At 43.2% G+C, this 21,011-nt stretch overlaps 2 protein-coding genes across 11 annotated transcripts in view; both read left to right on the top strand.

Moving 5' to 3' along the window:
- PTPN4 (protein tyrosine phosphatase non-receptor type 4) overlaps positions 1-6,645 on the top strand; it is a 92,300-nt gene extending 85,655 nt beyond the window's left edge. For all 6 annotated transcript variants that reach the window (XR_004307873.1, XR_001556574.2, XM_015868626.2 and 3 more), the window contains one exon: positions 1,727-6,645. Coding sequence is in view for 4 of the 6 variants with exons in the window: in XM_015868626.2 (XP_015724112.1) it covers positions 1,727-1,813 (87 nt within the window). In the remaining 2 variants the exon portion in view is untranslated. The remainder of the gene's footprint in view (positions 1-1,726) is intronic.
- Positions 6,646-7,932: 1,287 nt separating this feature from the next.
- The window catches only part of EPB41L5 (erythrocyte membrane protein band 4.1 like 5), a 41,053-nt gene continuing 27,974 nt past the window's right edge, over positions 7,933-21,011 (top strand). For all 5 annotated transcript variants that reach the window (XR_001556575.2, XM_015868632.2, XM_015868631.2 and 2 more), the window contains exons 1-5: positions 7,933-8,068; positions 8,345-8,529; positions 13,554-13,658; positions 17,798-17,840; positions 18,934-19,012. Coding sequence is in view for 4 of the 5 variants with exons in the window: in XM_015868632.2 (XP_015724118.1) it covers positions 8,350-8,529; positions 13,554-13,658; positions 17,798-17,840; positions 18,934-19,012 (407 nt within the window). In the remaining variant the exon portion in view is untranslated. The remainder of the gene's footprint in view (positions 8,069-8,344; positions 8,530-13,553; positions 13,659-17,797; positions 17,841-18,933; positions 19,013-21,011) is intronic.

Below are 21,011 nucleotides of genomic sequence, written 5' to 3'. Positions count from 1 at the left end.
AATATATTCTGTTTCTGAATTCTAAAATATTCAGAATGGAGTTAGAATGGTTTTAGATATTTTTTTTAAACCTGTATCAGTCAGATGATGCTTATTTCTAAAAGCTGTTTGCTTTACGTTTTTAAAAGGTGTGTAAAAAGGGTCAAAATTCTCAGCTGTGCTATTTCATAGGAAGTCTTAGAGTTCTAGTTATTCCATTTTTTTTGACCACTTAGTTTTATTCTTTTTTATTCAAGCATTGGTTGTATAGTTTTCCTTGGTGTATTTACTATTTAAGGGGAAAATATTCTGAAGGAATAAAAGGCACTAGGTTCAGCGTCAAATCTCTTCCACAGTTACCTGAAGCTATTGAGTAATTGCTTGTCATTTCAATGTGCCTGTTGCTGTCCCTCTAACTAAATTTGAAGAAACCTTCACTGTTCCTCAGAGAGTATTCAGATTGAGATAAGTATTTAAGCCTCCATTTCTCAGTCACCTGTAGTACAACACTGTCTAGTGTTCGTATTCCACTAAAAAAAAACACAACCATTATTCAGGAAGGTGAGGAAACAGGAGAAACAGTAGAAGATGGCCTTTGCTTTTTGTAATGGCTATATTATGAACTTGTACATCTCTACAGCATACTTTGAGAGGAAGAGACTTTACTAGTAAAGGAGGTGTGAGGGTAAGAGTTTTAACTATATTTTGTCCCCGGTGTGTTCTAAGTATATTCTAGCTTCAGTGAAACACCGATTTCAGTGCATCAGAGGGAGAGGGAGTAATCAAAGGTTCAGGGTGGTTTTGTGTTTTGGGGTTGTTTTTTATTCTGGTTTGTTTTTAGGATTTCATAAATATTATCCATGACAGCTGCTGCTGCCGCTGCCTTTTCCTGATTTTTGCAATTTGTTGAAATATTCTCTCAGAGTCCACAAGATGGCTCTATGAGTGGTTCTCCCCTATGCTATATGAAGAGAGTTAAGAGAGGTTCATTTAGGGAGCACTGGAGGGAAAATGTGTGTTCAGCATGAAAACGTGTAACTTTAACGTCTAAGTGTTTTAATTTAGATGCAATAGTACAGCACGTAATGATTGCATTGTTAGATCTATTACTGTGCCCACTGAAGACCTGAAATCAACAATTGCTGCATTCAAAATGAAAAGAAAGGAATACTTTTTGCTGTATTTAACGACTGGGGTTTGGGTTTGGTTTTTTTTTGGAACTATTGTTTGTTTAAAACAAGGTGTCTTCTATGCACGCCACTGCTGTACTTGAATATGTTGCAGTTAGACGTTATGTAATATTAAGAAATTGGGTTTGGGCTTTTTAAAACATGAAACAGTTTTTTTCCTCATTCTGAGAGAGAGGTGCTGTAACGTGCCAAAATCAATGCAAGCACGAATCATGCTATAGTTTCTAAATTCAAGTGCATGGAAACTTTGGGTCATTGAAACTTCAGCAATGAAGTGAGGGGTAGAGAATGAACAGGCAATGCTGTAAGAAAAGGGTAGATGGGTGTGACTTCTGGCATATATTTCGAAGTGCTGTTTATTCCACTCTTGTGCTGAGAAATAAGATGTTTTAATACACAGTTTCCACTATTCTGTGTTTCCTGAGCTAACTTTGAAGCACAGTTCTTGACCTATTAAGAAAATGGGATGGGAGATACAAGAAGCTTTTCCTGCTTCCAAATGACTTATGGTTCAAGTTTGTTTCCCTTCAATTAATTGAATCTACTTTCCTTTTCAGAGTCAATACAGATTTGTGTGTGAAGCTATTCTGAAGGTGTATGAAGAAGGATTTATTAAACCTTTACAAGCATCACCACATAAATAAAGAGCAAAAAACCTAGGATGTAAACTGAGGAACTCTGTCCTCTAAATAATGAACTGGCAGCACTCTTTGTGCCATAACACTGCTTGCAGGAAATGATAGTGAAGTACAGCAAAGAATTGACAAAGGACTTTGAAAACTTCAGCACTGTTGCACTTTACATTGAAACAAAATCAGTCTCTGAATCTTCATCTGTTTGAAGACTTTATTTTCGTGCTTTGCTCCGAACAAACCATAAACTGAAAGAACTAAATGTGTTCAGGGTAATCTACGAGATTTCATTGTAGTGCCATATACTGCGCTTCTGGTTGAATTGCTACAAACAAGGCTTGGAATTATTTCACTCTGTTTTACACCCATGTCTCTTAAAAATGAAAAACAAACGAAAAAATACACTAAGCCATGGTCCTTCTCCAGTGCTAGGTTTATTTACTATGTACAGACTCTCACTGTTTTGTTTTTTACAACATTAGCAATATTGCCGATACTAGATAGATACACACTGCCTACTGATGCAGCACACTTTGTCCTACACCCTTCTTAGAGACCAGCTGGTTGTTAGAGGAGAGCTGGCGTCCGTGTTAACCCAGCAGTAGCTGCATAATGCCCACTTACCAGCATCTTGTTTTAAAAAAAAAACAAAACAAAAAAACAAAAAAGAAAAGGAAAAAAAAAAAAAGGAAAAAGGAAAAAAAAAAAGAAAAAAGAAAACAATAATAATAAAAACTTAAAAAAAATAAATAATAATAAACAGCATTTCTTTGACACAGCTTGTGTGTCATACACTGGTGTATTCTGATTCATGTGACTTAAGATTACGTGATGGGAGCTAGTGCATGCATTATGTCTTAACCCCTTAAGTGCCTTGAGACTTACAGCGTACATCCAGTGAAAGGCACTCATGATTCTGTGGGGGTGGTCTTGTCCTGTTGTGTTTATCTTAATGGGTTCAGATTTTAACAAACGGCCCTTGGTGCTTGGAATATGTTACTGCAAGGGGTCATGGAAATACCATTCCCTCTTTCCTTATACAATTTACCTGCGTGCTACGCTCAGTAGCAAAAGCACCTCTGCCAACTTAATGAATGAGCATTGTTTGCTGCTGCATTGTAATTATGTGAAAAATCTGACACATTCCTTTATTCCTTACAACTAGTAACTTACTAGCAGCCTACTATGAAATGCTAGTAGGTCATTAGAAGCTGATACTTTGTTTTATCCTTTTATTGAGAATAGCTGTCTTACTCGATTAGAACATAACTCTTTAATAGCACTGATAATTAAGTTGAACTTACAATCAGATGTGATTTAATTCCATTATTTGCTAACCAAGTATTTTTTAAATCCTCATAGTTGATTTCAAGCCATTTTCGTACAGGTCTGCCTTTTATTTTTCTAATTGTTTGGGGAGGGTGGGAAGGGAGGCAAACACTGTAATGCTGACCCACGACTCCTTTAATTCCGTGATGGTCCTGGTCACCCTCTGTCATGCTTGTGCAAAGTTGTTCCCATTGATATGGGTTGCCTCTTATTTAAGTAGGTATAAGATTTGTAACAAGCGTCTGATACAGTATCTGAGCTCACTCTAAAGACATAGATAGGTTCCGTATTTTAATATTTTTCCAATATAGGAGAAGCCCAAGTCAGAAGTGAGGTGTCCGGTGTAACATACTGTAAGAAAACAAAATCAGTCACTTCTTTGACTGCCTGCAACAATGTAACTGTGTCCTCTATTTAAAAACCTTAATTTATTGGTTTCCTGAAAATGTCTATCCAGTAAATTTTGTTATAAGCTATATAAAGCATAGAGCTGGAATGGAAAGTTCTACACTAAAGTTTTTAACTATTGAATGATTATATAATATACGGTGTTCTGTGGACATCTGAAAGAGATCAGCTATGAAATATGAAGTGAAAAGGGATTCAGGCAAAGTGAAATCCTGGCTTACGACTTAGTAATACACATGAACCACAATGCCAAATGGAAAAGATAGTTTTAATTATTTTTAGAATACAAGATAATATTAGGTGGCCTTTGGCCCTGTTACTTATATTTCTAGATTTGATGCCTAAATCAATGTTTTTCCTCAGTGAGAAATGAATCTTATGAGTATCTCTGGATCTGATAAATGGGAAAAGAGTGATAAAGTAGCTTTAATCTCAGTTTCCTTTTAAGCCATTTGCAACAACAACAACATATTCTGTATTAAATTTAAAGCTTTAACTTTCGTATGATGAGATTATTAGCTGAGACGCCAGCTAACTGGAAGCTTATTTTAAAGTCAGCACTTAATAACTCAAGTGTAAAATAATTCATCCATTATGTCGAAGTACACTTTTTTCACAGTCAAATTGTAAAGAAAAATATCATTTGCCCCTTTTTTTCCTGAGGGGAATGAGAAACTTAAGTTTATAGCAACATGAATGGTGTTGGTATTTCACGTATTTTAACTATTGGTATGTGAAGCTGCCAAAGCAGTTTGAGTTCAGAATACCCATTTATACCACAATTACACGTGGGGTATTTGCTGGTCATCTATTGTTACTGCTCTGATTTCAAATACGGGCAAGAATATGAACTTAGAACCTTCCTCTGCATTGACTTAAGCTGATCTGCTGTTGTGTATTAAGTAGTTGTACGGGGGGGGGGAGGGGGAAATGAAGCAAGCTCAGATAACTGGTCATAAGTTCATCAATTTAGCTTCTAGAAAGCCAGCAAGATGAGGAACCAATAGCTGCTTGGGAAAGAGAAGGCTGAAGCTTTCCTGCACCATAAATCATTCACTCAGATGTTTGTTGTGGTATAAATGGCCTCCCCGATATTTTTATATGGCCAGAAAAATCCAAACTGCTCAATATTTGACTTTGGGTTATGAAGATCTGTATCATTGCTCAGACTTTCTGAAGAAGTTTTTGTATATGTTTCATGCTGTACAAAACATGAATGTATCTTTTGGACGAAATGAACTGGATGTGATTGGTGTTACGACTGTTGGATTGGACAAACAATTATTTTCGTACCATTTGAGTAGGAAAAATAATGGGTGGGTGGAGAAAGAGAATGTTTGTAATGCTTCCATGGTACGGATCCGGCTTAAAAAAAAAAAAGAAATAATGAAGTTTCCATTGTAAATAAGAGCAATATTATGAGAGTTTTGTGCCAATGTATAACATCGAGACTTTTTCCTTTTCAGTTCGAATTCAAAACCACCTCTACCATCTCTTGTTTAAAGTGGATGTGAAGGTTTTTCTGTCAGCAGAAAAGTAGGAGGTTCTTGAGAAGGCTTTGCGTGTTTGGGGGGAGGGGGGCACTTTTAACTTTTGCTAAATATGAAATAAGATGCAGGTAAATCACCAACAGATTGTCAGCCAATCCCTTCTGAGAAAAGCTGCTTTGGATATACCGGAGAGCTGATAACTTAGTTGATATCCTGAATTTGAAAGCATTCAGTGATTTAAACAGTGTCTGAAGCAGTGAGTTGCTGCTTTTGTACGTTCTGCTCTTAGACATTCTCTCCTGCTCCTGGACAACAGTCTGGTTGTATTGTACCATGTTTAATGCTAACTGAAGGCTCTTCCATGTTTCTGTTAAATGTTGGAAGCTTACATCTCATAGGTAAAGCAACAGCGCTTCATCTAGAACAGCTGATTGTGGCCTGGTGCACCACCTGAGAGAGAAGGGGTGAGAAAGCAGTTGGGAGATGAAGGTACGTGAGGGGTTTGTTGTGGAACCTGGCAGCTTTCCTTGGAGAGCTTCTGAAAAGCTCTTTTGGTACCAGTGGGACGCAGCAGTACTGCCCAGGGTGATGGGAAGTAGAGAAGGTCCTGCATAGCAATGCCAGACCTCCAGGCATGCCACAGAGCTGATTTATGTGATATTTTTATGCTTGTGTAGGTGTGAGTGATGGTTGGTGGCTCAGGGAATTAGTACGAGCATGGTAAATACTCTACAGATGCACCATCCACAAATCTCTGTGCAAAAGCATGTTGTCCAATGCTTATGGTGTAGTTGTGACTGTAGAGTTGTTACTGCAGGCAGTCTGAAGGACCCTCAGCCCTGAGGATAAAGGAAGGAATTGGAATGTTGTCCAAACTCGAGATCTGCTTATTTGGATTTTCACACAGGTCAAGAATGGTGCCTTCTTATGGCATTCTCAGTCTTTTTGCACTGTGCGGGTCCCCAGCAGGATGGGTCTGTTTGGTAACTGTAGAACCCACCTTTTGTCTTGAGACTGGAAAAGCTGCTTTTCATTGCTGCCTTCAGCGCTGGGGTCAAACAGCAAAATCTGATGGAAAGAAGTTCATTGATTAAATGCTTGCATGAAATTGCACAGATTGTAATTAGTGGTGATTGGGAAGATGTTACAAGGAGAAAAAAGCGGGTTTGTCTTAAGGTAACATTTTGTCCAATCTCATTTATCTCTATCCCTGCTGCATTTCAGCTCTGTGCTTGCTGCTACCACAAGTGTGCATCTTCAGCTTGTTAGGCTTCAGTGCATAACCTGCGAGCTCCAGCTGCTCACTGGGGCATCATTTGCTTATCAAATGGTAAGAGTTTCAGGAGAAAACATAACAAGTACCCCCTCCTTCTTTCCTCTGAACCATCTAGCCTAAAAAATGCACTAAAATACCCATCATTCCTGTATTCTGCAAGATGATGTTTGGTTTCACGGGCTGGCTGACAGTTTGCAGGTGGTGCTATTTCATGTTTAGCAAGCTCACTTGTTTTAAAGGGCGATTTTTCTCAAAGTGTTTTGATGTTTGAATAGTAGCACTTTATCTCATGCTTACTACTGACTGAACTGTCGGAGAGAAATAAATTGGGTTTGGAGAGAGATGCGCAGTGGGTTTCTGTGCGGAGATGCTTTGGGTTACACCCCGGTCCGGATGCTTTCAGCTGCTCCAGCCACGTCTGGGTTATCGTTTGTGTATTTGAGGGCTTTTCAGAAAACAGGTTATTAACAGCTTAATCTGGTTTTTAACATTAGATCATTTGCCTGGAAATCTGTTTCTCTGTTTGCTCGTTTTACTTTGGGTTTTGATAACCAAAAGGAATGCACAACAAAGTTTAAAGGTGATGTCATCCTTTTCTGCCTGGTCCCGGGGGCTTGAGACAAGACTAAGGGGTTTCAACTGTGTTTACATTAAGCTGTTTTCTCTAAGGAGGGTATATCCACAAAGAGCAGACTATAAACTGTCCAGTGCAGTGATTATAGTACAGCAGGGAACTGCAGCAACAACCCATCACACAAAAAGTAAGGTAAGAAAACTAAGGCTTTTCTTGCATCCGGTGTATTCAGAAGTCAGTCCTTTTGGTTTGGTTTGCCTGCCAGTCATTTTGGCAGGGCTCTTTGTGTAAGGTTAGGGGTTTATGTTTTCCATTTCTGTAACAGGTGCTGTATACTCTGTAAATCCAAAGGGAAGAATATTACCTAGATCACTATTAACAATCAGATGGTGGCAATATCTCTTGCTAGTTCCTTCTGCCAATTAGCATCAGCTTCTGCTGAGACTCTCAGCATCTCTGTGCCATCATCCCAAGGAGGGATGGGTCTGAATAGGGCACCTTGGAGCTGGAGAGCTTCAGCTGTAAGGCTGCCTGCTGCCCCCTGAGCACGGCAGATTTCTGCCTATAGACATGAAGGCCCCATGGTGGGCTGTGGGGGACACTAAAACACCCACTCCTGGGCTTCAACAGATTGAAAGCGATGGAAACTTGAAATGGGTCAACACTGGACAAAGTGAAAAGGATTCAGCTTTTGTCACTGCAGCTGCTGTGTGCTTTAAGGGCATTTGTCCTCAGACAGTGACGTCCTACTGAAAACCAGCAGTTCCCAGCATCGATATGTGAGTTAACATTAACAGCTCTTATTTCAGTCTTAAGTAAAATCTCATTATGTGAAGAAAACAAACAAACACAACAAACCTGTTATACATATTTTGTGGATATATTTAATTTGATAAATATTCGTCTGGGTACAGACTTGAAAATATATATATATATAGTTTACTTGTGGATCTTAATTAATTGCAAAATAAAGATGTGCTTTAGTAATCCCACTCTCCGCCCCTTTTCTCGTCCCCGACCCACCCAGCCGCCTCTCGGCCGCTACCACCTGGCGGCTGGGGGCGGGGGCGGCCCCGGCTCCACCCCGACAAGGGGCGGTGGCCGCGTCCGTCCTCACGGCGCGTCGCTTCCCGCCGTGCTCGTCGCATCGTCGGTTCCTCGGCCCCGAGCCGCCGCCGGGAGCCCCGCAGGTGAGTGAGTGAGTGAGTGCGGAACGCGGCCGGCTCGGATGGCGTCTGCCCTGCGGAGCTACAACCGCAGCGCTCCGCCATGTTGCAGGGCCCGGGCCGCGATCAGCCGCCGCCGCCAGTGTGAGGGGTCACCTAGCACAGCTTCCTACAGCCAGCAGGGAAATCTCAGTCCTTAACGCCTCTTTATTTCCAATGCTTTCTAAGCAGTTCGAGTCACGGTAATTAAGTCTTTTTTCCCACGACAAACTAACCCGAGTCTCTTCTCGCATTTCCCAGCCGAGATGCTGAGCTTCTTCCGCCGGACTCTGGGGCGCCGCTCCATGCGCAGACATGCGGAGCGGGAGCGGCTGCGGGAGGCCCAGAGAGCGGCCACACACATCCCGGCGGCCGGAGACGCCAGGTCGGTCATCACCTGCCGGGTGGCTCTGCTGGACGGCACCGATGTCAGCGTGGACCTGCCGGTACGGCCCCGAGACCGCTGTGCTGATAACAGCGATGGGATGGGAGGGGATCGCCTCACGTTGTGACTGAGAGGTGCAGGTTTTAGGAGGCGTTTCTTCTCAGGAGGGTTAGTGAGGTGTTGGCTGCACAGGGAGATGGTGGAGTCACCGTCCCTGGAGGTGTTCAGGAGGAGCCGTGGAGATGTGGCACTGAGGATGATGGTTGGTGAGCACTGATGGTTGAATGCGATGATCATAGAGGACATATCCAACCATAATGATTCTATGATCTTAGAAGGCATTCAGTAGTTACCTTGACTGGATGTGTCTTGGTAGCCAGCCACTGTTGATACACGGCAGAGTATCAGGAATTATTTGCTGGGCTGTTTTTGTGTCTGCAGTTCTTATCTTTAGCATGGGAGGGGACAAGAAGAATTCTATTCCCTTCTCCTCCCCGGGGCAGATTGCTATGAGACAGCCCTTGCTGTATGTAGTGCTTTGTTGGGAGTGAGGTGTTAGCCGCTGGTTTGCATTTCTAAGGCTCCTTTAATGTGCACGTGCCTGTGTTTAATGATACACCTGGGTGCAGCCCACAGGACGAGCAGTAGCAACAGGAGCCTTGTGCTCAGGTTTTCCATTTCCATGTTGGTTACTTGTGCAGAGCTCAGCACAGTTAAGAAGCTGTGTGTCTGCGAGGCCTTCTGAGCAGTTCTGTAGGATTTTGGCTTTAACAGCAGTGGAGCTGGTGTTGGAAATGCTGGCTGGAAAGAGCAGCCATTCTTAACGTGATTTTTCTTTCCTTTCTCCCTTACTTCAAGCATGTTGCTAGAATTGAGAGCAAGGCAGCCTAAGGAAAGCCCAGAGGGGCGCTGAGCAGTGTTGTGGGCTCCTGCCCTATCCAAAAACCTGAGCAACACATCATGCAAGGATAGTTGGGCATCTCTGCTTGCCAAGTGGCCGTATGGACAGGCGTTTAGAGGGAAATAAAACTAATTTGTGCATCTCTGGAACAGCGCAATGGACATGTCCAGTGCTGCTTAGTGCCTAGGATGTTTGATTTGAGGCCAGGAATGCCCACAAACACTTTATAGCAAGAGTTGCACTTAAAAAGTACTCGGGTTTAAATGAGCGCTGCCACATAACCAGAACAGGAATCTTTGGGGCTGAAGTTGGCTCTGTTAGGCGCCTGTAACAACATTTCTGAGGCTTCAAGGAGTATAAATTGAGCCTAAAGAGGAGTCATGACCTCCCATCTGGGCTATAAACTAAGGTCAGGGTGTAGTGGTAACTATTCTTTTTTGCAGGAAACAGTCACTGTTTTTGCACTGTCCTTTGTAAGCCAACAGAAAGCCTTGTCCAGGAACATCTCGGTTCATGAGTAACAGTAAGCAAACAAGCTAAATCTGCATAGTCAGGTGCCGTAATTACAGCGTGTTGTCAGTGGCTGACACGCCAGTTCCTTTGGTGATTAAAATACAATAAATTAGAAGTCAGTGTTTCATTTCAGACCGTGTGTCACATTGTTCGTATTTGGGAGCAGGAGAGGGAGGAGTGGAGGGTACAAAATCTTAAAGAAATGGTATTTCTTTCTAAAATCTAAAGCTAAATGGGAAGCCCACATGTACATATGGAGGTGTTTGGGTTCTTTTTTCCCCTTTTACGAGAACTTTCTGTGAGAATAATCGGCCCCTTTGAGCTGAGGCATTTTCCAGGACTGGTTGTGTTACTTTGGCAGTAGGTTTGGTTTAGAATGGGCTCTTGTTTACTCAGGCTCCCTGGGATCTGCCAGTTCAGTCGTGCGTAGTGCTATTGTCTACCTCAGTTCTGCAAAACCATCTTACCCCAAAAAATAAATAACAGAAAGTGTTTCTTAAGACTGAATCATTCAGCAAACAAGTTAGTTCACAGCTGGAGAAGGAGCTGGCTTGGAAAGAGCCAGTGCTTCACCTTTGTTAACCCACGGTACAGAAACACTTGATGCTGGCATGGCTGGCTGCTGCCAGAAATGTTGCTTTCTGCAATGAAAGATGTTGCTTTCTATATTGCGTTTGTCCTTGTTTCCCTTGTGCCCCTTTGGCAGAACAAACGTGTGGTTCTTTAACAGCCAGGCAGTAAGTTCAGGCAAGAAAACGCTGTGAAAAATAATCAATGTGATTTTGTTCTGCTTCCAGCTGGAGCCGTTCTCCAATCTGGTTCCCCGTGTGCCTCCCCAAATGTGGTGAAGAAGCACTTAGAGACGGTGTAAGATTTATGCTGGCTTAACGTGCTCGTTAAGCTTTAGCTTTGTGAAGAATGTGCCACTGAAAGAACAGTGTTCTGGAGCTGTGGCCGTTCTTAGGGCTGACTGCATTGGTGATTGCTGAATTCCTGTTTCACTAATGTTCCCTGTGGCCTCTTGTGTAAGCCAGGCATGTTTCAGAGCCTTTTTAAGGAGCAGTGGCTGATGTTTTGGCAAATACTGACAATGAAACAGAAGGGTCGTGTTGTAAATGAAGCAGTTGAGCTTAATTTATTAAACAGAGCCAGGACTGGAGCAGTAACCCTGCTTTATGTCCGCTCATCTTATCTGTGGTGCCTGTCAAGCCCCTTCATCTGTCTGCTTTTCTATTTCTTCTGTCCTTTCTAATTACAAAGTTGCCCAACTTGAACTATTTCTCAAAGCTACAGCCCTGTGCAGTACGTAGACTGAATTCTTTGTGAAGAATTTATGCATTTCTCAGCTGTGTCGATGATTTAGGAGTCTCAGTGCTATGTGTGCTATTTCCTGTCACCTCAGTGCGTTCAGCACGGGGATGGTCCTTGTCCTTGTTATCATGAAGTATGGTTGAAACAAGGTCTTACATGAACCAGCTGCAGAGTGCGGTAGAGTGGTAGGAATTAGCCGAGCTGTTCATGGCTTTGGAGTAATACTCACAAAATAAAAGGGCTGTGCTTGTGGTGATCGTTTAAAATTAAGGAATCATAGAATCACAGAATGGCCTGGGTTGAAAAGGACCACAGTGATCACTCAGTTCCAACCCTCTGCTGTGTGCAGGGTCACCAACCACCAGACCAGGCTGCCCAGAGCTACATCCAGCTACATCTCAGTAAGCGTGAGCATGGTGCATTAAAACCCTTCTGTATGGTATTCTAATGGATTTAGGGTTATGCTGGGTGTTGAAATCAGCTCCCCTGGCTGCACTGCCTGTTAGTGGTTAGTAGTAGCTCATTGGCAACCATTAAGTGGGCTGAAAATATTTGTCCTGCGAGAGCAACCCGAGCCCTGCTGGAAGGAGGGGAGAAAAGGGAAGAGCAGAAGGTAACAGCCAGGTGAAAATGTCATTTACATTGAGAATTAGGGGAACTTCCCACCGGAGCACACAGTGGAAGTGTATCTTCGCTGCCTCTTTGAAAATGAAATAAGGAAGGAGGACTTCAATAAGCCTTGCAGAATTTGAACTTAACGCTGGAGAGCGTGTGAAACTTCTGCTGACCTACACCGAATACACGGCTGAGGGTTTCAGTCACATGCAAAGTGCTGCATAATTAATTCCGTGCTGACAACTGGGTGATTTAAGTCAGAAGGCAGCCAGCGGCCCTGGAAACCTCCCCCCGCTGCTTGGGAGCCGCTCTCCTGCATTATTCACCCCCAATGAACCTTCTGTGCACTGCTGAGACTGGCACCTTGGGGAGCTGCAGCAGGGAATCCACCTGCGTTTTGCTTGTTGCTTCCTGAGGTGATGTGTGCCCTAAGTCCGGCTCTGAGTTAAGCTGCTCCATTGCCTGTCCCCAGGAGGGATATCAGCCTCGGCATTTGGCTGGGATAAGTGGTTAACGACAGTCCTAAGGAGTGACTTAATGCAGAATTGAGAAGAATCTAAAATATTCTGCAAAATAAGGTGAAAATGTCCTTTCAGTTTTAAATCAGGTGCAGAATGCTTGGTGCAAGATTAAGCCTTCTTCTTGTTTTGCTGTTGCAAACGATGATTTAATTTTACTTCCATCTATTTATTTTGAGCTTAAGAAGAGAATATAACGTGCATGTCAATAGTCCAATACCTTGCCCTTTGCAGATGGGCATCACTGACTCAAATCATGAATGAGATGTTTGTACACACAGGTGATTTGCCTTAAGGCTGCTGTCTAGTAAATCTGCTGCTGTCCAAAAAGCACTTTATTTCACATCTAGAAAACACTTTATTTCACATCAGCAGATAAACTTGCCCTGAGTGAGCTGGATGAGGTGTACGTCTCAGCATAGTCATTGTACTTTTTTTCTCAGGGCATGGTTATGAAGGAGTTCTTAGCATGAAAAATGCACGTGGTATCAGAGCTGCATAGTGCTTATTTATGTGCTTTCTCTTTAAAAAGAATTAATTTTTGATTTTTGTAGATCATCACTTTCAAAGCGGTGTTTACTTGGGACTAGAGCTAAGGGTTTTGCATAAATTATGTATGAGCATATGCAGTGGCTTTTTGCAGCTACAAGTTGAGCTTTATGTAAATGCTTTATCTTAAGTGCTGTTTGTTGAAGTTCCTCGCCCCAGACTGTTTCCTGGCAGTCATTAGAAGCACTTGCTAATGGAATGCTATATCCTAATTCAGCCTGCTTTTCTATCCGCTTCAACACTTGGGAGTTGCCTAAACAGCAAACTGGTAGTTTCTTCAGCAACTTCTCCTACACTTCACTCTGAAAATGTCCCACTGTGTTAGGTATCGTCAGTGATACTGGTTGTGTTTCCCATTCCTTATCAATGGATAAGGAAAGCCTGAAAGGGATGGTGATTAAATGATCTAATGCTGTCAGCCTTATCGAGTCCATGTGAATACTTCCCAAAGAAGGATGTTATTCATGGCACGTGGGGATATTATGGATGCTTCTCCTGGGGTCTGCGTTTGGCATTCAGAAAAATAGGCATCACAAAATGGGAGAGAAAAATCTCTTCCAGATGATACTGTGGGAAGCTTAATTTTTGAGTCACCTTACTTTCGTGATTATGATGTAAAGCATCCTTAGATCAGAGGGTAGATTCTGCAGTAGGTATTAAATCCTTCTGTCTTTTCAGAAAAAAGCCAAAGGCCAGCTCCTGTTTGAGCAGATCATGTATCATCTGGACCTCATAGAAAGCGACTATTTTGGATTAAGGTTCATGGATTCTGCACAAGTGGCGGTGAGTAGCAGCCGATCTCAATGTTAAACTGTAATATTGACAAAAAAGCCAGAAGAGAACCAAAGCTGTGTGTTGTCTGTAGGTGGATATGGTTGTATACGTACCACATAGTTTGCACAGAGACCTCCTGGAAGCTCAAGCTTGTAAAAATGCAACTTCTTTTGACAACAGCAGCAGAACGTTGCTTGTCGTGAGCACCCACCATTCTTTCACGTGCACTTGCATAGTTTTATGTAGGTGCTTCTCATAGCTTAGCCCTGCCTACAAGGATAGCTCCTGGTGTACTTCCTTATTGTTGTTTTCTTTTGTGTGTAAGTGGAATGTTAGAACATCTTAGTGCACCTGTGTGTGTTTGTAAGCCTGATGGCTTCTCTTCAGAATTACTGGATCGAGTTTTGTGTTCAACGTGTAATTGTGTGCTGCTCTTTTGAGGGAAGCATTTGACTCTTCAGCACCCAAAGCAAACTCCATGACCAGAGGGATTGGCTGCTGCTGGGTGTCAGCCTCCCACAGAGCAGGGACGTGTAGCTCTAAGGTGGAAAAGACTGTTGTGCTGAGGAGGGGGATGTTATTGAGAACCATGCATACCTCCTGTCTACAGAAATTAGAAGGCAGTCCACTGCACACCACTTTATATTTATAAAAGTGTGTTAGCTGTATTAAGCATGCACAGTCAGAGGTGATGATAGTAGGTACTGTTAGTGAATGTCTCCACTGTGTCTATTTGTCTGCTTCAGAAAAGATGTAATTTACTTATAGATATTCTGTCTTGTGGCACTGAAGTTTTGCTGTGAGCCCCTCGGATCCTGTGGGGCTTTGCAGTGGGTTAGTTGTAACTGATGGTACAACTTGTGCGCTGAGCTGTTGGCCTGCACTGTTTTATTGTCACATAATGTCAGTTCATCCTGAAGCTGCAAACCTTGTGAAGGTTTTCTGTCCGAGGACTGGCTTATGGCTCACTTTTGTCCAGCAAATCGTTGCTTCCTGTCCAGACAGCCCCGATGAGTATCTGATAGCTCGCCCTGTACCAGGTACAAAGTGGTTTGAAGTTTTGTTTACTTTTCTTAGCTATGTATGAGGCACGGTAGGAGCTATGGTCTGTTTAAACTGAGCACGGAGGGTGCTTTCTTTGTATCAAAGCAGGAAGGATTGCTTTGTGCCAGAAGAGCTGAGCACCACCACCGGGACAACTGCTTTCTTGCAAGGAGGAGCTGGCACACTCTGGTAGAAACACGGTTGGTGCACAAAGAAAACCCCCTGGAAACAAAGGCAGGGTCTGCAGAGTGACTTGGCAGCAGTTATTTAGCAGACCTGCTAAATCAACAGCGCAAGAGTCCAGTCTCATAGTGAACAAGGTTATCCGCTAGCTCGAAAGGAAGAAATCATTTCTGCTACCCAATTTAAGTCTAATTGTATTGCTTCACTGGCTGGTTGCACATGAAGATGTAAAAAAAGAAACAACAGTAAAAACCCTGAAAAGCTCATGACAAAAAAACAATCAGAAAATTGGAGAGAAACTGCTTGTTTTGATTAGAAATGAACGTTCAGTAAATCACTTCTATACAAAGGATACCATTCTAAATACGTAGATGCTTCTTATTCTTTTGAACTGCTTCAGTGACTAGTAGTAGGTCAGTGTTCAAGTTTGTGATGTGTTGAGGAAAACAAAACCAAATGTAAGACAAACTCTTCCTGATGTTTTGTACTTGACCATTCAAATCGTTGTTGAAAGAATTTGTGAAGTGAAAGAATTGCCTTCTTCATGTGATCTCTGTGTTAATTGCTGCTCTGGTGGTTAAGGGCAGTCACAGTAAGAGGCAAAGGAGGTATTTGCAAGTTTGTTCATAGCGTGCCAGGCTTGATCTGAGCCCTGCTTGAAGCCAAGGGAACGGGCTATTGTGAATTCGAGCAGCTTTGGTTCAGGCTGACGCTGAGCAGCACAGTATGCCCAGTGATGGGACATAAAAAGGTTGGGGGTAACTTGTTGGGCTTTTGGCTTTCTCCTTAACCATATGGAAAAGAAGTTTCTTGTAAGGAAGTGCTGACTGCTGAACTTAGCAATCTACCAGCTGTTTAAGTTGCACGCATCAAAGTCTTGCTGTTCCTAATGGAGCGATAGTGCACAGCTCTGTTCCTTCAGCAGCTGTGTTGCATTCTGTAGCATTCCGTGCTGGAAATGGCTGTATGGCATTGCCCCAGGTATGCAGCCATGAGGTCCACAAACAGGGACAGGTTTTAGCCTTACCACCTTAATCAAGAACAAAACAGCAACACAAACTTATTTGCCCTACCTGCTTGAACTGCTGCCGTGGTGTATTTCTAATTATTATTTCTGAAGGAACGGACTGTTTCAGTAATGACTCCCAGTACTTTGTTCCACATGCTGCCAGTTGTTTGGGGAGCTTTATCTCTGGATTTTAGCAGGAGGCTGTTTTGAACAAACTCTCGTTGGAGTGTGAACTTGAAAAGTCTTTTCACCAGGTCCACTTGAATTCCATTTTAATCACTTGGAGTAAATCTTGTTTGCTGATGTCTGTGTGTGTCCATGCACACGGTGAGTTTTTTCCTTCCTTCCCCTCCACTGGAAAGCAGTTGTTTCCCTTCTGTCGTGCACCCCCATCCCAAGCAGGCTCTGCAGGCAGCAGAATTGGACGCTCAGTGCCTGTCTTGGGCCTCCCAGAGCCTGCGCTGGAATGTGGAGGAGATGAGAGAAAGCAGAAGGGCAATGAGGCAGGCACAGAGCTGCTCCGGTGGTCTGCAGAGGCTCTCTCAGCTCATCCTGTGTCTAAAATCACCTGCAAGCCTCAGGTGGAGAGTGTGTGTTGTTATGGGATCGTGGTTGGACTCGATGATCTTTAAGGTCTTCTCCAACCTGATTCTATGGTGGAGGGAAGGAGTCAGTTCTCTCACAGCAAGTGTGTTTGTGGAATAGGAAGAGAGATCATAGCATTTTCTTTAAAAAAAAAGCAAAACAAAACTTGGTTTTACTGGCTCTATAAGCAGAGCTGACATAAATATTTACTTCATTCCTCTTTAATGTTCCTGCTCTATTTTAGAAATTCTAGATAACGTTTTAAATAACTTTCTGTAGCTACTCTGTTTAAATGACTATTAAGGGCATTTGCAGCTGTTGTTGTTCTGATCTGCACCTGATCCATCAGTCCCTGCATCCTGGCTGCGTGACAGCCCTGCTCCGAGTGCAGGAACAGGTTTGCACTTGGCATCACAACCTGGCAGTACCGGTTCTGTCTCATAGCCCTGTTGCTTTCCTGCCCTCCTTGGGGCCCACTCTGAACTTCACAGCACAAAGCTGAACCGAAGGCATGCTGCTAGTTAAGGAGTTCGACTGTATGAGTTGTGAGGTAACACTCGGGTTGGTGTGGTGATGCAGTGTTACCTGGGCAGTGTGAGGCACTGTGGACACAGGGTGCAGGGCAGCTTGTTCAGCCCATGCCATTACATTGCATGGTGTGCTAGAATTCCTGTTGCATTGAGTCGCCTGTTAGGTGCTGCGAGCTGCCCAGGTGCTGATAGCCCACCAAAGCAGGTCTCTTCCACTAGTGGGGTGCTGGTTTCCTAACTTTTAATTTCTGGTGTAAATACTTCAGCAGTGGGAGCTTATGCAGCTATGTTAAGAAGCATGGCATATACGTGTAGGAGTTCCTCTCGGCCTGTCATCTACAGCTTACTTTTCACATGCTCTTATGTGCAGTATAAACCAAACCATTGTTTTGGCTTCGGATAGTCAGCCTTCATGTCTAGGATAGAGCTTAGAATTAGCATTAGTAAATGAGGCACTAACTTCTTTCCTCCATGTGGCAATTGCTAAAATGTCAGCTGCAAATAGACCGGAGAATCATGTGGAGCTGACCATTTTGTTCAGACTTCCACAGCTCTGCTGATCCAAACAAAGAAGGACCAAAGGAATAATAAGGTACATCAAGATGTTTCTGTTACTAACATTTGCATTATAAACTTGACTGAAAGTGACTTCAGAAGGCATTGGGAGCTGTAAAAGATTTGGATTAGACTGTTTTAATAGACTAGTTGTTATTACAACATGGTCTTCACTAAAATACAGGGTTATTTTGTTTGTTTTCTGTGAGATCTCGTTATTGATGAGCGCGTTTATTTTTCAGCACTGGTTGGACAACACAAAAAGCATCAAAAAACAAGTGAAAAGTAAGTGTCCTTCCTATCTTCTCTTTGAACCACACACTGAGCAGGAGGTACAGAGTTGAACTGTGTGAGGTGGGAAAGGGGCCGGGGGGAAAACACAGCGACAAAACCCAGTGTGTAGCTGCTCACTGCTTAATGACCTCTTCCCTCTATAGCTCATATTACTTTCATCTAATGCCCTTAATTAAACATGTTAGAGGCTCATTAATTATAGTTTAAATAGAGACAAGGCAGCTGAAGGTGCTTTAGCACCACAGATCTTTATCCTGTCTATAGGAAAGCTTGTCTTGGAGCCTCCGTCCCTTGCAGCAGCCCTGAATGCCTCAGTCTGAGTCCATCTCTCCAGTCATTACCTACTGTACAGCTCTCATTGTGGCCTGTTTGGGTAATCTGGAACATCAGCTGATTTCAGCTGATATAGTCCAGCAGCTTCCTTGCTGTCTGATGCAGGAAGTCTCTGCGGATTTGTGGTGCTCTTATTAGTAAAACAAACATTTTGGAAGCACCAGCAGAAAATTCCTACTGTCAGATACGGGGATCTACAGAGGGCTGTACGTTTTTAAAGAACTCTTAAGCCTTCCTTCTGCTGGATTAACTCTTCAGTTTCCAGAGATGATGATTCTTCCATGGAAGGGTCTGTTACATCTCCCCCTCAAATATGTCCAGAATTCATTAGAATTCACAGATCAAAGTTGTCAATAGTGTTTACTTCCTTGAGCTATGGTAATTCACTGGGGAGGCTCACAGTGTACAGTGTAGGGGTTGGATTGACCACAGAGCCAACATCCACAGATTTCTGTGCGGTGTATGGAGCCCCTAAACGTGGGGATTAACCCAGATTTTCATGTGCTTGGCAGGACACATCAGCTTAATGTGATATGACTGCTGGATTGACATGTAACACATACAGCTATTTTGTGTGTATATTTAAGTGTATTTTCACCCTGCCCTTCCCTGTCACAGAGAAATTCCTGCCTTAAGACCTTGTGGTAGGACAGGGCTGATTTCAGTCAGTGTTTGAGATGCGATTCTTTGTAGTAAGCAAAATCTCATCCAATACACATTAACTTTGTCTTGAATGAATTCTCCTTTGCAGTCGGCCCTCCATATTGTCTGCATTTTCGTGTCAAGTTTTACTCATCAGAACCCAACAATCTGCGTGAGGAGCTAACAAGGTGAGATGGGTTTTGTGGAGGGGACAGCCGTGAGCCTAAAAAAGGCCAGGAAAGTGTGGCTTGTATTTCTTTGAGCAGCTGTGCAGCGCTTGGGAGAGCTGCTTAGAGCTGATGGCTTACCTGGCTGTTGGTAAATGTATCAGTATTTGCTGTATTAGTTTATGCACCGTTTTTCATTACGCATCTCCAGCAACCAGTGTGTTTATATGGAGTGGACAGAAGTTTTTAGTGACGTGCTGTCATTTGTCTGTATTCTACTGAATGCATTTAGTTGTAGCTGCATGCAGACATCCTGAAAAGCACCAAACTGTGAGTTTGGGCTTTTCTTCGGTAGAAATAAGGTTGGTTATGTTTCATTGCATCTGTAATCTTTGCAGTGGTCACACAGAGAGAAAATGCTGTTTTACTCTGTTTTGAGGTGGGCTGACAGTACTGATACTGTCTATGGAGGATTGTACTGTCAGGTGAGCAGATAATTCTCTTGTTGAAAGCTCATTTACCTGCTCATTCACAGTGCTGCAGTTAATGTTGGACTGGGACGTGTTTGGGGTGCTGTGAAAGGGAGCACAACTTACCATCTGTCAGCTGTATAAATCTGTTGTGTTAAACATCGTTACTTCACACTGTTGTCACCACAGCTGATAATCCATTTTGGAAAGAAAACAAAGTTGTTATGTTTTCTTGACAGCTGCAGACACTTCATACCCCCAGCCATTTTTTAGAGCGTGAAGTGGGTGTGCTTGGTGTTGGTGTTTATCTCTGTGTGAATCTTCGATCTGCGCTCCAGCCAAATCCCTCGGAGTGCCACCAGGAAGATTACAGTAGCATTACCCTTTGCAGCCATATGTACACTGTGCAGCTTCTTACTCACGTCGGATGACTTCATGTTAGAATTGTTTAAATTTCTTCTTGGTAACCTGGGAGGAACATTTTACTTCCTCAGTTATGCTCCCAAATCAACAGATAGTTATCTTTACGAATCAATAGTAATAGGAAAAGTTCAGACCAGTATCTGTCTACCAGCCTGAAACATTTTCATCTGTCTTGACTGAGTTCTGCCAGTCAGACCTCGCTGTACAGGTTTTAGTGTGACAGAACTGAAACCTGACGCCTTTTAAACCCTGTCTGTCTGTGTAGCTAATCCCCCAGACCAGGAGTGCAGAGTGCCTGTCTTCTGTCTTGATTCTGTTTCACAAAGCAGCAGTGGGAAGAGGAGCTCTGCTCTGGGTTACAGGTGGCACTATGGCTTTCCAGAGGTTCCACTTTATCTTGTGATAGGACACACAGCTGGAGACTGTCGTCATGAGCTTCCACAGGTGCAGCTTGGTCACATTTTCTGCTGGTTTCCTGCCAGATGCCACCAGCCAGAGGTCACGTAACACAGCCTGAGCACGGGAAGTGTGCTTGAATTGTTTGCAAGTGTTGTGTGGCGGATAAGCACAGATTGGTCACACCCACTGCACACTGGGAGTCTGTGCTCATTCTTTGGATAACCAGGGTCACTACTAAACAAATGCATTCCTTATGTAGAGGCCAGCTTTGGATAACGAGTGCCCTGTCAAAGTAGTTGCAGATTTCCAAGGGACCTGCAGAAAAACTGCCTGCATCAATTTCACATCCATGTCTGTGGGTATGGGCAGATGTAAGACACACGTGGTCTTAGTGAATGTCACGGCTGAATCAGAAGCATCATCTTTGGCTTTGTACGAGGCTTCTGTTTAACTGCAGTGGAATTCAAGCTGGATGCCATTGCTGAAGTCATCCTTTCAGTCGGTGAGGCTGCTTCTGTTGTTAGTGTAAAGCTGTGCCGTAATACAGAAAGAAGGCTGTGGGTGCTGGATTGGCAGATGGGTGCTGCACACCGGAAGGTGTAAGTGCTTTTAATGTAATGCTTGCCCAGTTTACACAAGTAGGAGAATACTACATAAGCAGGGCAGTGATATAAAATCTACCAACACTAAATATTGCGGGAAAATCACCTCTTTTGATCATCTGGTTG

This window comes from Coturnix japonica, chromosome 7, assembly GCF_001577835.2.
Source record: "Coturnix japonica isolate 7356 chromosome 7, Coturnix japonica 2.1, whole genome shotgun sequence".
Classification (NCBI taxonomy): domain Eukaryota; kingdom Metazoa; phylum Chordata; class Aves; order Galliformes; family Phasianidae; genus Coturnix; species Coturnix japonica.
The sequence above is the reverse complement of the archived record's forward strand: the minus strand, read 5'-3'. Positions and strand labels throughout refer to the sequence as shown.